This window comes from Neocloeon triangulifer, unplaced genomic scaffold (assembly GCF_031216515.1).
Source record: "Neocloeon triangulifer isolate White Clay Creek 2 clone unplaced genomic scaffold, ASM3121651v1 ptg000004l, whole genome shotgun sequence".
NCBI lineage: Eukaryota > Metazoa > Arthropoda > Insecta > Ephemeroptera > Baetidae > Neocloeon > Neocloeon triangulifer.
Genome location: NW_026775547.1, coordinates 3,013,566 through 3,033,317, shown reverse-complemented (window position 1 = coordinate 3,033,317; position 19,752 = coordinate 3,013,566). Strand labels below are relative to the sequence as shown.

Here is a 19,752-nt window from a genome sequence, read left to right as displayed (position 1 = left end):
ACGCCTATGAAAAAAGGTAATATGCAACCGTTTCAACGCATCTGCCGAGCGGGATGCGTATCTTGGCTTGGGCGTTGGAGTTGCTTATTTTATGTTTTGTTGCAAAGTTAATTTATTGGGTTTATGAACAAGGCAACTTTGACCTACACGTTCATGTTTGATACGGAACGAAAATAACGTAATTTTCCAAGAAAAAAAAACACGGAATGATCAAGGGAACAGGGTTTAGCGTTGAGAAGGGAGGCAATTTAAAATGAGTGAAGCAGCAATTTTTTTCTTTTAAATTGCCTCTGGAATGACTCCGGAGAGAGAGCTGGGAGCTTTTATTGAGAGTTTTACTTCATTAAAAATTACATGTAACAATTTTATATGACTTCTGGGAATTATTATTTGAATGCTTAAAATATCCATTCAAATTTACTGCGATTCAAAAGTGTAATTTGAAATTTAAAAGAGCGGTATGTGTAAGTGATGAGGCTGGATAGACAGACTTAAAAAAACGAGTCGATTGATTATCCAGCCTTGGTTAATAATCAAATCTAGTTGAAAGATTTATATAAAAAAATATTAAAATTATGACTTGTCCGAAGAAAAAAACTATCGTTTAAGTGAGAAGTACTTTTGAATTCAAATCAGCTCTAAAAATCTTCATCCAATAAAATTTTTCCAGTAAACGGATAAATAGAACCAAATTAATGCAGTCAATATATTATAGCAAATTAGTTTATTAATTTGAAATATTTTTTACTCAATCAAAACGTTGATAACTAACAATTTCTGGCAAGTGGAAATCAATTTTTCATACTCTGGAAAATGTAGAACAATTTTCAGGAATATAATTTTCTGGTTGTCAGAGCCGCGAAGTCAAAATTCTCTTCGGGAAAGACTCGCCGACTTGAAAGGCAAGAGTAAACATCTGCCTGAAACCGTATGGCGCCTCCGGTATCATCTCGTAAACACACATTAAGGAGGGAAAAGACCGCCCGCAGGCAAAACTTTTGACGTTTCGCAATCAACGTGCAATTAGTTGATGAGCGCGCGAGAGCGAGATGTCGGAATTATTACGGAAAGGGAAACAATAAAGCGGCGGAAACGCAGTCTGCGTAAGTCGCAGGCCAAATATATTAAGGCGAAATTTTGGACGCGGTCCAGAGGGGCGGGTGTGCATGTGCGGCTTCTGGAGTTAATCTAATTTCGCGCCATAACCCTATTAACAGAATCCTTTCGCCGGCGAGCGCAAAAATCTGCAGCTGGAAAGATAAACTCGGGCTAGTCGAAGAGGACCAAAAATTTGTTTCTCGCCCGGGAAATTTGCTCGACTGAAAAAAACTCTATTTAAAAGGCAATAAAAGATATTTTTTACTCTTTTATAAATTTTTAATTTGATCGTCTGTGCGCACACTTTTGCTCCGTTGAACAAAAATGATTCGCTCGAAGAAATTCATTTAAATTAAAAATAGCGAGTCGAGGGGAACTTTCGGAAAAGCATCTTAACAGCGTGGCTCTTGTTTTTGCTGCCACCCGAGCGGAATCATCAATTAAGTCCCTCTGGCAGGACGTGCAGTGCGACGTGAACAATAAAACGACGGGACGAAAACTCGCGAACTTTCGCTTTTCTGCGAAAATTTGCCATTGTTTCTTTCACAATTGACTTGTCTGCACTGTAGGAAGGCTGGTTTTTTTCACAAAGTCTCGGTAATTGTAAACAATTGCATATACTTTTTTTTAAATTCGGTTGAAGGTTTACTTGATGGGATACGGGCGAAAAAGAGAATATCCGCTGGAGGAGCTTTTGAAATTTTTTTGTGAAGCAAAGGTAGAATTCCGCACGGCGAGCAGTTTGTGTGTTTCGAATAAAAAGCAAGGCACCTGGAAAGTTCTTTACAAATAATTCAAAGTGGTGTTGCGTACTTGTACGCGACCGCATTAAATTTATAAAAAGAAATTACGGAGCATCCTCATTTCCTGCTGCTGCCGCTCGGGATGTTTCTGAAGAGAACTTTGAAGTTCTAAATTGTATTTCACAATAAAATTTTTTTATAAAAAAAAGTTTTCATAAACAACAATATGGTCCATAGCATGAAAGTCACAAGATATGTTTCAATAAAGCTGTGGTTTTAAAAGATCGCAATGGAAACCAATCTCATGCAACAACGAGCAACAATTTTTAATAATATAAATACTCGAAATATTTAATATAGAGGCAAATGAAATCAGATTTTAGCACACTTTTAGGTAGAATGTCCAAAACAATGAACTTTAAATTAATTGGTCGTTTTATATTTTTAAATTTTGAGCTCTAAATCCCCTGATGATTGAAAAAAACTGTCGAAATCTATCAATTAAAAATAGAAATTTTGATTTAAAAAAACCTTCTTGCCCTGTTTTGAGGAGGTGGAAAAAATGAAAACTAAAACTTAAATTAAGTGTACAATTATTTCTGTTTAAAGTTTATAAATTTTTATTGCTTTCAATATTTACTGCCTAAAGACGAGACACGAGACCGTTTTTTACTGGTTTTGTAAAATGAATTTGCTGTAGATGATGCTTATCTACTCCTACTTTTGCACATGACGCTATTCTGCTTTGATGGAGAACCCTCCACAAAGCGGCCGGTTTAATCTAGATATTTGCATTGAAAGGGTCCCGAATTTCGCTATTTGACATTTGAACCCTCCATTATCCGTCGAAGCGGCGTCGGCAATTTGCGGAGCGGAAGATGAAAAATGGCTGCGCGGCCTCAACCATTAGGCGATTTGACTGCAGCCAGGCGAGCGAACAGTGGTAAGGATCGTGTTGGAATTCCGAGGCTAAGGAGCCAAGAGAAGTGGCGCGGCGCTCTTTTCTTCTTCTCTTAGGAGCAGACGCTCGCCCTCCCATTGTGCGGTCTTCACTGTTCCACTTTCCGCACGCAGTAATCAGGCCAGGGAATATGCTTATACGAGAGAGAAAGAAAGAGAGAACAGCTTGATTTGCACACTCATGACACACACGAGCTGGCGATTTTTGCAATTTAAAACACCCTTTATTTTCAGCGCCCGGGTTTCTTTACATTTAAAAGAGGAAATTCAAGAACAATTTTGACTACACCTAGTGTTATTGAAATGTAGATTTGAGCAACAAAAGTATAATATTTCTTTATTTATTTTTTTTTAGATAAAATAAGCTTATATCATCTTTGAGAAGATTTTTTTTATTCAAAACCAAAATGAATGCCACAAGGTCAGATTCTATGAACTTTTTATTGAAATTTTCAAAAACAAATCTTGATTTTTATTTTTATGGATGAGAAAATTCAAGAAAAAACCTTATAAAATTAATAAGGGAAAGTACTTGAAAATAAATATATGAATTGAATATTATTTTATAAGTATTATAACAATTTAAAAATATTTTATCTCATACTTGAGGTAAATTTAAAAAAATTTTAGCATAATAAATTCTCATGACAAAAAAATTAAGAACTTTAAATTCTGTCCAACGAATTTCTGCAAAATGATTTTGCAACTTTCTTGCACTCTGTGTGCTCCACAACCTAGAATAATTAAATATGACTTCAAAATTATAAATCTTAAATCGCATACTGGTTGTTAGCAGGAAAAATCATCATAAAAACGACGAAGAAAAAATTTAGAACTCTGAATTCAGTGAATGCTTGACTAAACTTTTTGCGACTTTTTCTGCTTCTCTTTTTTGCACTCCCTGTGGTTCACAACTTGAGCTTCTGGAAGACGTTGCTCATTTCGCAAACTTTCTTTGAGAGAGGCCCAGAATATAATTCTGCTTTTGCTTGAATTTGAAATCACCTATGAGAGCTACATTCAAATAACAAGTCAACTTATGATAGGAAACTTTCGCGCCACCTGGCCCCTGGGTAATGGAGGGTGGGACATATTGTTTTTGGGAGGTCTTCTGGGTGCTGTGTTTCGGTCTGGTGGAGTCAATAAATTATTATCGGCTATTAGAGTGCGGTCTGAAAGCAAGTAAGGCGGTAAGTGGAACCTAAAAAGCAGCCAAGCAAGCAATAATAATAGTGGCGGCAAGAGTTTTCTGCGTATGTGCACTCAAGTTTACTGCGAGCAGAGCAAACACATCTCTGGAGGTGCAATATAAACATCTTGGGGGAGCAAACTTGAAGATGTATCGCGGCACAATTTATTCTCTCGCAGGAACCGAAGAGAGCGTAAAACTGAAAAAATACGGCGCAGAAACAAAAATATATTGTACCCAAATGGGAGAGCAAATATTTTGCCAAGACGAAGTGGCTGTCGTAATAAAATTTTCTTGTTTATACATCCAGCCGGTCTCTAGATGAGGATACAATTTCCAAACAGGAATTTTTATTTATATGAAGAATATTGGTGTATCAAAAGCCAGTTAGAGTTTGAGCAATTTTAGGTATTCATAGATTTCAACAAAAATTATACTGAAGGTAAAATGCTTCCATTTTGATGGAAATGCTTTTTGAGGGATAAGTGTTTCAATTTAAAAAATTCAATTATATAAATTGAATTGGAACTGGCCCCAGTTCTCTTGAAATCTACTTTAATTTACTTTCATCCATAAATATCCGTTTTTAAGCATTCTAGTTTTACTTATTTAGTCTTCTTGCTTTTATCTATGGCAACACAAGGTTAATCAAGTGCACGGGCAATGTTGTACTTGCATGGCAAGACGGTTTATGGCACCTAGGCATCAGGCACTCGCCAAATATTTAGTCTACGTCTGCTGCCTTCAGCTTGTCGTCAATGGTGCAGAGCATGAATATTATTGACACAAGCAGATTAGTTCGCCCGAATCGACAAACTGCCACAGTAAGTAAAGGTGCACGTCTTTGCCATGTGCACAGACTGATTAAGCCATCGGTGTGTTCGACGGCTGTGAATTATTAATTATGCAAATGTTGAATTATATTTGCTTGAAATGGAAGTTTAAATATGAAAACACTTCTGAGGCTTCAAGCTCATATATTGCCACTTGTAAATTATGTTCGCATCTCAAGAACTGAATCAATGATCCTTTCCTTAATTAATGGGAAATTTCATAAAATTTCTCTCTTGTACTCATTTGTGCTCAAATCTCATTTAAATGATTCAGTGTGTATAAAATCAAATGCATAAAATGCAAAAGTTTGTTGGTTATTTTGAAACAAATATTTTTGACTCTTTTTGCCAAAATCATCTATTACAAATTTTAACATATTATTATCTCATTGTAAGTAGTTTATTAAATTTTTCTTGTAGCAATTATATTTCTATAATTTTTTACTATCAAACAAGGATTAAAGATTAAGTCCATTCAAATGTAGGAATAATTAAAAACAATAAACAATAAATATGTATTCACAGTGTAGTGAAATAAATTTATTCAATTTGCAAACAGTTTCATTCCATCTTTTCATAAACGACGATGGAAAAAAATAAATATTCTTGCTGAAAGCATAATATGTATCACGCAATCAAACTCCGCTCCATTACATTTTGTAATTAAGCTGTAAACACCGCTGCTTGAATGCGTGCGCTGTTGTTGGTAGTAAGGAGCAAAGTGAACTCATTGTCTGCTGACAAGTCGTGAGTGGAGAGAACTTACGAGGTTTGAGATGAGATTTCCCGATTTGTTCTATTGATAGCTAAAAATTGTTTTTCCAATCCAATTGAATGTGGCATTTTCAGACCGACTTGTTGCAGATCATAAACAGGCGTCGTAATTTTCTACCATAATTTACTCTTAAAAAGTATGGAACACGTAAAATAAAATTAAATTGTGATTATTCAAAATAAATAATAAAGTAAAATAACAAAAGCAAATTTTCAAAAAAGTTAATAATCTATAAGTTCAAAAGGTTCAAAATATATTTTGAATTGATATGAATGATTAAAAAATTTAAATCACTTTTTATAAATTCAGCACGAATTTCTCCATTTTTTTTTTAATTTTCCACATATTTTTAATACTAATTTTAGAAGGAGTCAATACTTTTTAAACAAAGAAAGCTACGTTTGATATTATTCTTAAAATAATTAATAAATCAATTGCATCATGTTTATATTCACTTGAATAATAGTTTATATCATTTCAATTAAGTCCTCAATTGATATATGCATAATTAATCTAGATTTAAAAATTAATAATATTTTTTCCTTGATTGCAAATTTCATAAAAAATATTTTATAAAAAGTCTCATTTCAAAAACATGCCTCGTATTAGAAGATTTTCGCCAACCCGCGCGCTATGTTGTGATTATCTCCAATCATTTTGCTGTTTACAATTTTGTTTTATGTAAACTCCAAAAGACAAACACTTGCAGAGAGGGGTACTGAAAATCGAGTTTCCACACGCGAAACGGAAGCGATAATTACATAAATTTGTTTAATTTCTCGTGCAAACTTCAGTAAAACGCGTGCACGAGAGATATGACGTGGCTTTAAGGCCCTACAAAAGAAAGTGGTGACGAGTGCCTCTTGAGTTGGAAAGCATCGAAAGAGCGGCCGTCGAGTTCAGCGGCAAACAATTAAAAGAGGTGGCGAGGGTGTTGCTGCTCAGGAGGATTTTCTCTCTCTCGCACTTGATTAGAGCGGAGATTGTCGCAGGCGTAGAGGCTGGTGGCGCTCGCAGGTCGGCGCCGAGCACAAATAAACAGTGAGTGGGCTTTATTGGTGCGGCTAATTAGCACTGCAGTGCCATCAGTCCAGAGTCACGAGATGCGCAGCTCATTTTTGTCGCTGGAATTAAACCAGCTATTCGCGGTGGTGCTGCCTTAATCACATCGAGAAAGCCGTTTCGAGCCCTTCTTTGATAGATGTGCTCCATGTGTATGCGTAATTGAATCAAGTGTTCGATGTGGTGGCCACGCAGTGGATGGATTGCTGGCTGGCCACTTTGAAAACCAATCAATTACCGCACTTAATCAATGGATGTTTGCGTATTGCCATCCGTGAACACATAATTTGCTATAAATGGGAAGTGATATATTCGAAAATTGAAAACGAATGCTAATAAAGAAGCGATTGCTTTTTTGCTAATAAAAAACTAATTTCAGCCAATGGTTTCCTTTAATTTTGATATCCATGTTGTTCAACTTTTCCTTTTTTTCAGTAAATTGTTTTCAAGAATTGAATGGACATTAAAAACCAATAATAAATCATTTATTTATTTTTGAATATTTTTCGCAGTATTCAAAAAGAAAGTGCACCAAAAAATAGGGAAATTTTTACTTTTCCCTTGCAAAAACAATAAACTGCTTTTAACAAACCCGTTCCATTGCAGCTTTGAACAGCTATTTTAAATCAATTCACGTTTATTATGAACTTTATTAGGACAATAAAATAGTTATTAATTTAATGCTTGATAAAAATTAATGTTGGCAAAAATCCTCCTTTTTAATTATTTATCAGATCTTAAAAACTGAAAAATATTGGTGCAACCAACATTTTTAAATTGATTAATTTTAATTACATCTTAATAAATATTTATATATTTCACTCCCTTTGAAATTGAATTTTCAGGGTAATGATTTTTGGAGTTTAATTAAATAAATGAGGAAAACTTTTAACTTAAACCAATATTTTTATGTATGTATTCAACGCGAGTTTGTTTGTTTTACACGATTTATAAATAAACACCAAACAGCTATAGGGCCTTGTGGAGTCTCACGTTATCATTTTCAATATTTACAACGGAGATTCTTTTGAGTTGATACATTTGCATTTCTTTTGAGTGAATTTTGAAAGTTTTTTGCTCGTTACCATCTCTCCTTTCATGTGTACTCTCGACTCTCCCACGCATTACTTGATAAATGCTTCTGAACTGCGAAACTTCACCGATTTCTTGTCCCAGACAGAAACATTAGCGATCTCGGCTGACGATAGTACTGAATGGCATCAAACTACGAGCAAAAAGATTTTTGGCCAGACGGAGAGGAAATCGGAGATCAACTTTTTCAATCCAACCAATCATGTCTGTCGGATGGATTAATCTCTTTCTTACATACAATTTTTCTATCTAAAAATCTTTTCATTAAAAAAATCTGCAGAAAACTGAAGTCACGATAATTATTAAATTATGATTTACGATGAAGAAATAAATCTGGTTTTTGTTAAGAATTCTAAATTATAAATTATCAGGAATGAAAATTAGCGACACGTTTCAAATTCAGATGACCTGTGACAATTTATTTATTCCGAAGGTTTGCCAAAAATAAAAATAAAATGCTAGCCGCGGCCGTCACTTGTACGATTATGAGTGTTAAGGTCAAGCTGATTTGCACAAACGCGATGTTTGCGCGCGGCCAGGTAAAAATAACCCCGTATGTGGTAATTAGCCGCGCCAACGGACCGACCTGCAGCATTCACTTGCTCAACCCTGCGAAAGCAAAGTCGTGTCACCAAAGAGCGGCTTGTCGGCTTGCCACTGCGCTTAGAAGCAAATTAAAATTTTGTTGTTATGTGCGCGGCGCGAACCGCATAAAACACACTTGGTTGAAGAAGTTAAAGCGTAAATTAGAAAACGTCCCTGACAAGTTCTACATAATACGGAGCGCGATGATAAAGCACATGCCAAGGTGCAAGTACAAAGTTGCACGCTGAGACACACACCTGGATTGTTGCTTGAGTTGAATACCTTCTAACAACGGTGAAGTTCATGAAAACAAGACTTCATAATCATAATACCCTTATTCTTTAAAGAGGGCTTAATAAATTGATACTTTGAATCCAGTTTATTGAGGATTAAAAAATTAATGCTTTAACGAAAAATTACCTCAACAAAGTAAATTGTGGATGAGTGCGGAATAAAATTATTTTGATTAATTATCGAAAAACTTACTGATGAGCATAAGTTAAATTTACAATTGTGTCAATTAATGCAAAAAAATTATTTTATGGCTTTTTTCTCTACTTAATTGGTTTTTTTTTCAAATATTTAAAACCTTCCATATTTTGAATCACTGAAATGCAATTCGCGCATTAATAATATTAAATACTTTATATGATGGTTTTAATTTCCCAAGTTGATTTGGATAACTTTTCTTGTTGCCTGAACAACATTTCGCGTGGGCTCCGTGTAAAGTGCCAATTAGCACGGAGAAAGAATTTTTTCCGACAGCAGATGATCCTGAGAGAGAATTGTATCAGTACGGGCCATACATTTACACAATATTTCATTTATTGCCGAAGATAAATAACAACAGGCGTTGATTTGGCGTCGGGGCAATTAATTATGATCAGCAGCGCAAATGGATTTAGTCAAGTGAGAGTGCTTTTTGGGTCAGCGAGCTTTCGTTTCCTGCCGAGAAAGAAAGCAAATAAATATTTCCCACTCGGGTGCACACTTATTTTTTTCCTGCGACTCAACCCTTAACGCATTGCGGAAGCAACAAAAATATCAAACAATTTTCTGCTCCCAAGCATCTGGTGCGACCGCATAAAATCGTGAGGCGATATAACACATTCCAGCACAACAAACCTTGCCGCGACCAAAAGTTCCGTGGATTTTCCCATTGTGGTGATGCCGCCGCCGTCTTTAATGCTTAATATGCAAATTTTCCAACCCGAACAATGTGCAGGAGCGTTGACGATCTGGAATTTGGCTTCAACACCTCACCCGTCGCGCGCAATAATCTTTCTCCGAATAATAAAATGCAGAGATGCGTGATGGTTGCGAGCGCGATTTGCATGGGATTTTCTCTCTAAATTTCCGATCCTTCCTCAATGTGCTACCGTTTTTTGCAAAGCTTTAAATTTATATCTTCGCTGTGCATAAATATAGCCAGCGCTCTTCAAATTCGTGGAAAGGCGGATTTCGTTCAACAGAGCCTCAAATTCTCTCAATCAACCATAATATATACAGACGTGTCAAGACATATTCCACTGAACAAGAACTGGAAAAGTATCCGCTACGACGAGAACTTTCTATTTCTGTACATTACGGAGAAAAAACCCAACTTAAATTCATTTATTTATTTTCCGAGATTTCAACGGGATTATTGTATAATCGTTCCCGAGAAAGACACAATAATTGTAAAACGAGTTGGAAATGTTGGTAATCTTAAAAGATTTTGGATATTTTATAATAAATATTTGTCATTGGTATAAAACTATTTTTTAAATTAATTTTTTATCACTCAAATTTTTAGATAAAAACAATGTAAACAAAAGTTTTATTCAAAATCAAAAAGCAAATCATACAACATCACACTTTGCCTTTTACAGCGACAATATTTTTGCACTTCTAATGGAATTAGGGCATAAAAAATTGTGCAATAATCAAAGATGTGATAATAAAAAAAAATAGATCCTCATGATCCGTTTGATTTGAGGACCAAAGGAATTTTAATTTTGATGCATCATTCTTTACTAGCAAAATTTATATGCCCAAAAATATCCTCAGCATACCATTTTGAAACATTGACGCTTTAAACATTTTTTTGTGTGTGTGCTCTTTTACACGGGATCCACCAAAAGGTGAAAACTTTTCCTTAATTTCTAAAAATAAAAATACTTGAAAAAGTACACTTTTCTGGCAAACATTACATCGCTTTAGTTTTTAGCCTTTCTTTGCAAAGAATGACACAAAAGAAAGAGTCAGAGGCATTTTCTTGAGAGAAAAAAACAAGCATATAAAAAGGTAGGCTTGACGCATTGAAGTGTTTGTTCAAATACTTGAAGGCTTTTCCAAAAATAGCTTCTTGTGTTTCAAAAATAATCAACCTTTAAGGTGCGAGGATTTAATGAAGTTTTAAAAATGTAAATTTGATACAGTTAAGAAATTTAAAATTGGAAAAAAAATAAACTAAACCAAACGTCAAACGAAGTGTTAAAAAAATTACTTCTCGGTAAAGTAAAATTAAAAGGAAAATCAAATAATGCATTAAATTTATCAATGCATATTTCTTCTAGACTTCCAATATACACCGCTTGATTTTGGTGCATCACGCGACAAGCCCGCCTGGAAAACGACGATTCCTGCTAAATAATGCACATCGTCCGCTGTTTGTTCGCAAGAAAAAAAATACAAAATACACACTTGAAATTTCTATTCACGCACCACTTGGGGCAAAAAAACAAAAGAAAATACGTTCCAGGTCCCAACAAAAGGAAAAGTCTGAAATTGGCACTGACCTTGCGGCGAGGCGGGTCATGTCGTGGGGCAGGTCATCCCCGGGTGGTGTGCACGCCGCTGTCAGGCAACCACTACTGCCAGTGCAGAGCTGCTCTGGTCGCCGCCGCGTACAAGTAAATGTACCTTCGGCCGCGCGGGCGGCCCACCGAGCGCAGCCGCACTCCACGTGCGCTTATGACTTTTTCAGCAGCATCTGCAGTGCAAAAGCGAGGAAGAGAGAGATCCACAGTACGCGTCATCTGCTCGCGTGCGCGATATTAATTCGCAACCCTTTATTCAAGCCGCGAGCTTTTCTGCTCGCAATCGAAACTCGCGGCGCCGCGAGAGATGTTTTGCATTTATCGTGAAATTAATTTGGTTGTGTTTGTTAATTGCAGAGGTGCGGCAATTTCGTTGAAGGGATTGAGTTTCAGAACAGCCGGAGAAATTAATTTGTACGCTTTTCCGCCGAGGTGCACTAATGTGTGTGCGCTCTCTGTGCCGCCCAGCGGATTAATTGCGGCGGGCAGGGCGTCTGTTTTTTGCGCCTCGACAAACATTCATAAAGACCGAATTTAAAAACTCACGGTTGAGAAATATGTTTAGGCTTTTGATTGGAGCCTGCAGGAATAAAATAAAATTGCTTAATTTAATTTGCGGTGGTTACAGCAAGATCGATGGTTAAAATAATGATTTAATAAATAATAAAACAAGCAAAGGAATGTTGATTTATTTTAATAATTATCATTAGTATCATTAATTTCAATAGTATACAAATTTTGTTATCAGTTAAATTAACATTTTATATAAACCTAATATAGAGGGTGGTAATTATCCAGTTAAATTTAGAAACTTTAATACAAAGTAATAGATTTTATGAGTAATATAGAACTGGGTTTTCCCCACGTTGTTTCCTAACCAAAAACAGCCAGCTCAGCAAGATTCGGCTAACATCTGCAGCCATATTTCATGAGCTCCATATTATATAGTTGATCAATACATAGTTTGCTCACACTTTGAGCTATAATGCAGTTTTTAAAATTAACGACAGGAGCACTTTAAAACTGACTTCATTTTAATTTTAAAACTTTAAAAAACACATTTTCTCTCAACTAAATTTTAAAAAGAGATGTTACAGCTTTTTTTATCTATGATAATGAGAAAGGTCTACGAACCACTCCAATTTTTCCAATAGTTTCCTCAAACTTTTTTGCAAAAATCGGAAATTAGCGAAAATATTTAAAGTTCATTTGACATCCTATAATAGCTAAATCAGATTTAATTAATTTTAAGATTTAATTGCGTTACTTTTCGTTTAAAATTTGTGGATTAATTTTCATGCCATCCAATGAGAAAGAATTCAAATTTAAAAAATAAAAATAAAGTCAATTTAATACAAATAAATTTTACTTTTGTGGCCCAATTTTTGTAGATAAAATATTTGAGTGCCAAAATCCCATAATTTTTTATTTTTTAACATGAAAAGTGCTACAAATATATCCTATTTTTGTAAACTCCTCAAATGTACCAAAATGGAAAAATCCAACCATAAATATTTCAATAATCTGTCTATTCGAACAATAGTTGTATTTTTGCTTCTTATTATACGTCGTATTAATTAATTCACTCACTTGGCGTGAAAAGAAAATTATTTGATGGGAATTACATATTTGCTTGATATGCGAAAAATTCTATTTATTCTAATAGGTAACCTAATTGTAAGCACATCGTTCATAGTCCGTTTCATAAGAGGAAGGGGAATCGCAAGAACAGACATGAATGCGAACGAATCGAAGGAGGAGCGTGAAGGTCCAAGGAGAGGAGAGAAAAAAGCAAAACAAAAAACATGTGTGGCTGAACCCGCTGAGCGTCGTCGTGACAAGAGACGAACAACTACTTGTTGATTTGGAAATTTCATTAATTTAATTTAAAAAAATTCACATTTAATAATTATTTATCGAAATGAACGGTGAACCCGTCGATTTCCTTTCTATTTCCGACGCTGCGAAAGTAAAACTTAAGGACGCCGGAGCCGTTCTCGTTCAAAACGTTCTGGGTGATCGAGTGTGTATGTTTTGAAATAATCATATTCCTGCTGCGTGTGTTATCTTTACTGAGACGACCGCATCGTGCATGCTAATGTGCCACTGGAGAGTGATCCATTGTTTGTTGTTTTTGCAGCGTTCGAAGCGATCCCGACCTCCGAGCACCGAGACGATGAAATTTACCTCAAACAACTTAAAACGCCGATCCCTGTGATCTCTTGTTTTGATCTGCTGCAGAAGGTGAGAGAGATGGTTATGAAAAGTCGCGTGGCAACATTATTTTTAGACCTTTTGTGTTGACAGCAAGGTGAACGGTTAAAAAGTGGATCTGAGAAGCTCGACGAGTTATTGGACGGAGGATTCAAACCTGGGTCTCTGACGGAAATATCTGGCTTGCCTGGATCTGGGAAAACTCAATTTTGGTAATGCTTAATTTGTTAAAGTGATGTTTTTTCTTATTCTTATTAAATTTAGTCTACAACTTTGTGCTGTTTGCCAGAGACCAGAAAATTTTGGTGGCCGTCCAGGTCAAGCTTTGTTCGTCGACTTAAACTTTGGCTTTTCCAAGTCTCGCTATGAAGGTTGCTAATTTTTTTAAAATGTTCCACATTAAATTTGATTCTGAATGTTTCTAGGAATAAGAAAATATTTTATCGATCAGGAAAAAGAATTGGATCCAATTATTTTACGCATTTCAACAACCAATCAATTATTGGCAGCAATTGAGTCTTTTCCGGATATTTTGCTGAACAATGATAAAGTATAATTCTGTTTGAATTAAAATTGAATTTTTTAATTACATTTATATTCTGCACAGATAAGACTGATTATAATTGACTCGTTCAGTCGACCGTTCATGTTTGATCAAGTTTCCTCGACTCTGATGTCAGGAATTATGATGGACTTGCACTCTGTGGCAGAGGATTTTGATTTAGTAGTAAGATTTATTTTCTTGCATTTAAAGCATTGAACAATATTGGGATTCCTTAGATTATACTAACTAGTCAGTTAATTACCAACTTGAGCAGCGATCAAGAGGAGGCAATAAAACATCAACCAGCGCTACGCAGTGGTTACTTGTATTATATCAACGAAAGGATTATGTTTTACGGATCTCATGAAAAACGAGAAATTATATTTCCTGACAAGCTGGATGGTGTTGCTGCAATTTATGAGGTAAAAAGATAACTTTTTCATCTAAAATTCTGATTAAAAGAAGTTAATCATTTGCAGATCTCAAACAGTGGGTTTGTGTTAAAATAAAGTACACTTTCTTAAATAAATTATGAATATTTTTGTAGTTTCGCCACATTAATTCAAATATATGCTTTGGTTTGATTAGATCTTAATTAAAAAATTGGCTTCATGCTGCAGTCGTAATTTCATCAATAAATTAATCATTTCTTTTTCCGATGTATTACGATATTTTTTGATACAAATTAAATTAAATTAAAAGTCTTAGGTACTATAAATGAACAGCATTCCTATTTTGAGACTATGATTTTAAATTTGACACCCTTTTCAAATTACGGTCTCCATTGGCCAATCCGTGCCAAGCTCAGTCACGTGCCACGGGGTCACCGACCAATAAGGGCGCTGCTCTCTGCCTATCAACAGACCAAGACTTGTAAACATCGCAGGCGAAGTCTATGCAGTTCGCCGACATTTTCGCTAATTTGATTAAGTTTTGAAAGGTGGCTACGATTGCTTGCAAACGGAGGAGACAGGTCGGCGCCATGGAGCACCCAACGTCGTCGGACATCATGATAATCACGGGCAATTCCCACCCGGAGCTGGCCAAACTGGTCGCCAAGTGAGTGTGCCTCGCAAACCCCGTGCCGAATCCCCCAATTAATGCCAATTTAATCAATCATTTTTACTTTTCAGCCGCTTAGGCGTTAAGCTCGGAGGGACGGCTGTGTATCATAAAACCAACAGGGAAACCATGGTGGAGATTGGCGACTCTGTCCGAGGGAAGGACGTCTACATCATTCAGACGGGCACAAAGTTGGTTCCGTTCTCATCTATTATTTAACATGTTTTTTGTAAATATGCGTGCGTGGTTACGATTTTTTTCTCATGATACTATGCACTTCATGACCCATAAATTATTGAGAGGCCCTATGCCTATTTTCAAGGTAAAATTAAAGAAATCTTATAAAAAAAAATTTATAGACTTTTAGTTTGTCCCATTTTTATTACTCGACTTTTAGCTAACATTTTTTGACCCTCATTTTGTCTCTTGTAACCCTCCCAAAATTATTATAATACCTTTTAAGGTTTAGAAGACTTGAACCTGATTGATTTATTTTTGTCAAATTTTGCCGGGATTAAAAATTAATTAATTTTTGTTATTAACTTTATTCGTTTGCTCATTAAGTATTTTAAATTCATTTCCAAAAAAGGGTCAAACAAATAAAAAGTTTTTAATTGCTTTGAACTCCGCAGGGATGTAAACAACAACATCATGGAACTTCTGATCATGGCCTATGCCTGCAAAACCTCATCAGCCAACAATATTGTTGGCGTCATTCCATATCTGCCTTACAGCAAGCAATGTAATACTGCGGCCTTGAGATTGTCATTTAATATCTACGGCAATAATTAATTTTGCTGCAGGCAAAATGAGGAAAAGAGGCTGCATTGTTTCCAAGCTCTTGGCAAAAATGATGTGCAAGTCGGGATTGAGTCACGTGATTACCATGGATTTGCACCAGAAGGAAATTCAAGGATTCTTCGACTGCCCGGTGGATAATTTGAGAGCTTCGCCTTTCTTGCTGCAGTACATTCAAGATTGTGTACGTCCATTAAATCTATTAGCAAGTGCGATAAATTAATATTGCTAAAATTTAGATCCCCGATTATCGGAATGCTGTGATTGTGGCCCGAAATCCTGGTTCAGCTAAGAAAGCAACGTCCTATGCGGAGCGTCTGAGGCTGGGCATTGCAGTCATTCATGGTGAACAGAAAGAGGCTGAATCCGACATGGTCGATGGACGATACTCACCTCCGACGCTGCCAAAGTCTTCAAGAACAATGGATGTAGGTGTCGGTGTCCCTGTCCACCCAGCAAAAGAAAAGCCTCCCATCAATGTTGTTGGAGATGTTGGTGGAAGAATTGCCATCATGGTGGTCAGTAAATTATTCCGTAATAAATTATTAACACGAAAAATTTATATATCTTTTCACAACTAATAAATTCTAAATATCAAAATTAAATTTTCAGGATGATTTGGTCGATGATGTCCAATCGTTTGTTGCTGCTGCTGAAGTTTTGAAAGAAAGGGGTGCCTACAAGATCTATGTGCTCGCAACTCATGGCCTACTTTCGTCGGATGCCCCTAGATTGATCGAAGATTCGCCAATTGATGAGGTATTCAATTTTTCCTCTCTTGTGGAATTACATTTAAAACAATTCCATCTAATTTTAGGTTGTTGTTACCAACACAATACCTCATGAGCTTCAAAAGATGCAGTGCCATAAAATCAAGACCGTAGACATCAGCGTATTGCTGTCAGAGGCAATTCGTCGGATTCACAACAAAGAGTCTATGTCTTATTTGTTCAAGAACGTCACACTTGAAGATTGAAACACCTGGCAAGGTGTAATCCGAGCCTTCAGTAGTATCAAAGCTATCAATCATTGCTGTCAAGCACCTTAACCAATCAATGTTATATTGCAATTCAAGAAATTAATTCGAAGCACTTTTTGTTTAATTTTGTTTTCTTCAAGCAGGATCAGTTCCTATGAAATCTGGAAATCTCCAAATTTGGAGGCTCGAAGAGCTAGCATCAATTTTTATAATACGAAAGGTGAAAAGCAGCAACAATATTTTTCTATATATTATTCCGGTATCATCAATTGGTGTTACAATTGAAGCTACAAAAGAAAGTAATTCCAATGAATTATGAAAGTTGGAATTTGCATTTCGTAAAATTATTTTATTTTAGTTTCATTGCGTTATTATAAGGATTCTGATAATAATCACAATGTTTAAACCGTTTAAAATTATACCCCAAAATGAAGTCACGGAGACAAACTAAGAAAAAAAATGTAAGTAAATTTTATTTTATTCTCTTAATTTTTTGGGCCTATAGAGTGTATGTAGCTCTGGGAAAATGAAAAAGCATTTTGTGACCAATCATCTTACAAATATACCACCTCTATAATATTTGTTGTTTGGACGTGCTCTTAAAAATAAATCATGCAGTTATGGTAACTAAACTGTTATTTTTATTTCTTGTAAAGTTTAAATTGCGTTTCTTTGGTCCAGTGTACAGGCATGCGAAATTTTTCCAATGTTTAAATTGGTTTAAATAAAAAAAAAATTTTTAAATAGCATGGATCGACGCACAGCACAAAAATGGTGCTAAGTGCACTACAGTATTAAATCGAGGCACTCGGCTGACTTTTTGCTTTTGACAACCCCTCACAAGCAATTCCAGTAAGAGAAATAATTCAGGTTCCCATGGGTAAATCCTCCAGAGCGAGAATTATATATAATCAATTTTCTGAGGCGAAATAATAATTAAAATTAATATAATTTTTTAAAGTGCTTTTCTTATTTCTGCTGTTTCCGCGCTGAAAGTAAGCAAATTTTTTAAACTTCAGCCAATCACCAAAGTGCTGAGTCATGTGACTTTTGTATTCGGCACGCCTTCTTGTTTAGATTTCTTATTTCTTTAAAAAAAATTATTGCAATTTTCATAATACCTACAGTCGATTTAACATTACAATTATGCTCGATTTAATTTGTTGTTTTAATTTTAACACTCAATCATGGTCAATTTCAATGAAATAAGAAGATAATTTCAGTTGACATGGAAAAGGAAATTCCAAAAAAGAAGCACGTCCCAAGGATCACGCAGGTATATTTTTTCTATTGTTTCCGCAGTTGTAATAAAATAATAATTGCTTTGATTTTCAATTAAATTCAGTAATTTAGTATTATCAAATATAACGAAAATTAATCTCTTAGCTTGACGCTGCGTCCCTGGACAAGGAAATTGGCTCCGTGCTAAAATCTCAGGTCGAAGAAATTTTTCGATCAGCGGCGGTATGTTTTATCATGTACCATATTTTAAAATTTGAGTTCTAGTTTCTATTTATTTTGATGATGAAAAGAATTATTTCGTCCTCAGCCATCACTCATTAACAAATTTGAGCCTGAAATCGATGCTCTACTGAGTTTGCTTGTATGGAAAGTAAGTTAAATTTAATATAAATTACTCCCTTAAAAAATATAAATTTTAATAGTACTTAACAAAAAATATATCAAGCACCATCAATAAATTATTATAAAAGGTTTACTTTGAAAATCAAGCTCTCCGTGTATGACCGAGGTGCAACTTTTGGCCAAACACTGCTGGACTTAAAATACTACAACAGCAGCCGCAGAAAGAAGGTGCTTCTGGCCCTCACGATTATAGGAGGAAAATACTTTGTTTCCAGAATTCGATCACTTTCACGCACTTTGACTGACGAAAGAAACTTGCTCTTGGTATATAAATTTTTGTCATGAATCATTTAAAGAGCGTACAAAAAAATGATCATCAATTTTAACTTCAGGTTGAGCAGTTCTTCCGATTTGGTGACACTTTCTTTCGGCTGGCAAACTTGGTTAACCAAGTCGTTTTCTTGACGCAGGGAAAATACCCTGGCCTTCCCGAAAGAATACTGAACATGCCACCAACCCCAGCTTCTGACCAGCTCAACCGCCATGTGGGATATTCGTACATGACCAGAGAACTTTTGTGGCACAGCCTTATTGTAATTTTAATATATATTATGGAAGGAATCAACTAAAAACCTAATTTACAGGAGCTTCTGCTTTTTGTTCTCCCCTTAATCAACTATAGAGCTTGGTATGCAAAATTTGCATTGTTCTTTAGGCCAAAAGCAGAAATCAAGGACTCCGTGTCACCTGTATTAACATTAACGACGACCTGTGCCATTTGCAATGAGAAGCCAGTCCTTCCTCACCATATCGGCTGTGGACACATTTTCTGCAGCTATTGTTTAAAAGTATAATGCATCATTTTAATTTATGTAGGCCTTAAATAATTTGACGTTTTTCAGGGAAATTTGGCTGCCAGTAAATCATTCGGTTGTCCATTGTGTGGAGCGCTTGCGGAAGACAGTGATATGCCAGTTATTATATGATTATTTTTTGTTATATTTTGAACTTAATTAAAAAGAAAAGTTGTTGAATATTTTGTTTTAAACCACACACTATTGTTGGTATTTATTATTGACCAAAAACAATTCTATAATCACAAAACCCTTGATATCCTTGTGAAAGTAAAAAAATATTTCCTCACTGTTCACATACTCGTGAACCTTACAGGAATCACAACTCTGGGATTGCAGTATTTTAAGAAGTACACACAAAATTTTAAGTTTGAGATTTGAGACATTGGTCCAAATGTACGAGCTTAAATGACAAGAAGAAAATTGTTTTTTTGACATGCATAGATTTCAACCAGAACAAGCGTTCAATTTGAACGTGGAATGTCACTGCCTTAATATTAGAACAGCATATTAATGGATATGGTGAATTTTCCATCATTCGAAAAAAACCACTACTAGTGGTCCACTAGCTTTACAAAC

The 19,752-nt window shown here is 35.4% G+C and overlaps 4 protein-coding genes across 5 annotated transcripts in view; 3 read left to right on the top strand and 1 right to left on the bottom strand.

Annotated features, from left to right (window-relative positions):
* The window catches only part of LOC132193561 (thyrotropin receptor-like), a 45,557-nt gene extending 34,315 nt beyond the window's left edge, over positions 1-11,242 (bottom strand). The window contains exon 1 of the mRNA XM_059614310.1: positions 11,118-11,242. Coding sequence (XP_059470293.1) covers positions 11,118-11,137 — 20 coding nt within the window. The 5' untranslated portion in view covers positions 11,138-11,242. The remainder of the gene's footprint in view (positions 1-11,117) is intronic.
* Positions 11,243-12,928: 1,686 nt separating this feature from the next.
* LOC132193338 (DNA repair protein RAD51 homolog 3) lies at positions 12,929-14,590 on the top strand. 2 transcript variants are annotated; one of them, XR_009441446.1, is made up of 8 exons: positions 12,929-13,165; positions 13,279-13,382; positions 13,446-13,564; positions 13,617-13,723; positions 13,778-13,902; positions 13,960-14,079; positions 14,147-14,318; positions 14,376-14,590. XR_009441446.1 is itself a non-coding variant. In XM_059613945.1 (8 exons), the coding sequence occupies exons 1-8, from the start codon at positions 13,060-13,062 to the stop codon at positions 14,403-14,405; spliced, it is 897 nt and encodes a 298-aa protein (XP_059469928.1). In that variant the 5' UTR covers positions 12,929-13,059; the 3' UTR covers positions 14,406-14,549. The 2 variants fall into 2 exon arrangements, 1 of the variants encoding a protein (XP_059469928.1); XM_059613945.1 differs by having other exon boundaries at positions 14,133-14,318; positions 14,376-14,549.
* A 154-nt stretch (positions 14,591-14,744) lies between these two features.
* On the top strand, positions 14,745-16,874 carry LOC132193337 (phosphoribosyl pyrophosphate synthase-associated protein 2). The gene is made up of 7 exons (XM_059613944.1): positions 14,745-14,955; positions 15,030-15,149; positions 15,591-15,700; positions 15,762-15,940; positions 15,996-16,274; positions 16,369-16,515; positions 16,574-16,874. Exons 1-7 carry the CDS (start codon positions 14,879-14,881, stop codon positions 16,730-16,732), a joined length of 1,071 nt encoding a protein of 356 aa, XP_059469927.1. The 5' UTR covers positions 14,745-14,878; the 3' UTR covers positions 16,733-16,874.
* Positions 16,875-17,803: 929 nt separating this feature from the next.
* Positions 17,804-19,372, top strand: LOC132193323 (peroxisome biogenesis factor 2-like). Its single transcript, XM_059613926.1, has 7 exons — positions 17,804-18,011; positions 18,122-18,199; positions 18,285-18,347; positions 18,467-18,643; positions 18,712-18,912; positions 18,964-19,167; positions 19,222-19,372. The coding sequence occupies exons 1-7, from the start codon at positions 17,964-17,966 to the stop codon at positions 19,303-19,305; spliced, it is 855 nt and encodes a 284-aa protein (XP_059469909.1). The 5' UTR covers positions 17,804-17,963; the 3' UTR covers positions 19,306-19,372.
* Positions 19,373-19,752: the final 380 nt, after the last annotated feature.

Excerpts from the sequence above, each read along its gene's own strand:
- LOC132193338 (XM_059613945.1), top strand. The coding sequence starts at position 13,060 with ATGAACGGTGAACCCGTCGATTTCCTTTCTATTTCCGACGCTGCGAAA. Across the intron at positions 13,724-13,777 it reads TTCCAAGTCTCGCTATGAAG|GAATAAGAAAATATTTTATC; the intron begins GTTGCTAATTTT and ends GAATGTTTCTAG. Across the intron at positions 14,319-14,375 it reads GTGTTGCTGCAATTTATGAG|ATCTCAAACAGTGGGTTTGT; the intron begins GTAAAAAGATAA and ends AATCATTTGCAG.
- LOC132193337 (XM_059613944.1), top strand. The coding sequence starts at position 14,879 with ATGGAGCACCCAACGTCGTCGGACATCATGATAATCACGGGCAATTCC. Across the intron at positions 15,941-15,995 it reads TGCAGTACATTCAAGATTGT|ATCCCCGATTATCGGAATGC; the intron begins GTACGTCCATTA and ends GCTAAAATTTAG. Across the intron at positions 16,275-16,368 it reads GAAGAATTGCCATCATGGTG|GATGATTTGGTCGATGATGT; the intron begins GTCAGTAAATTA and ends TTAAATTTTCAG.
- LOC132193323 (XM_059613926.1), top strand. The coding sequence starts at position 17,964 with ATGGAAAAGGAAATTCCAAAAAAGAAGCACGTCCCAAGGATCACGCAG. Across the intron at positions 18,200-18,284 it reads AAATTTTTCGATCAGCGGCG|CCATCACTCATTAACAAATT; the intron begins GTATGTTTTATC and ends TTTCGTCCTCAG. Across the intron at positions 18,913-18,963 it reads TTTTGTGGCACAGCCTTATT|GAGCTTCTGCTTTTTGTTCT; the intron begins GTAATTTTAATA and ends CCTAATTTACAG.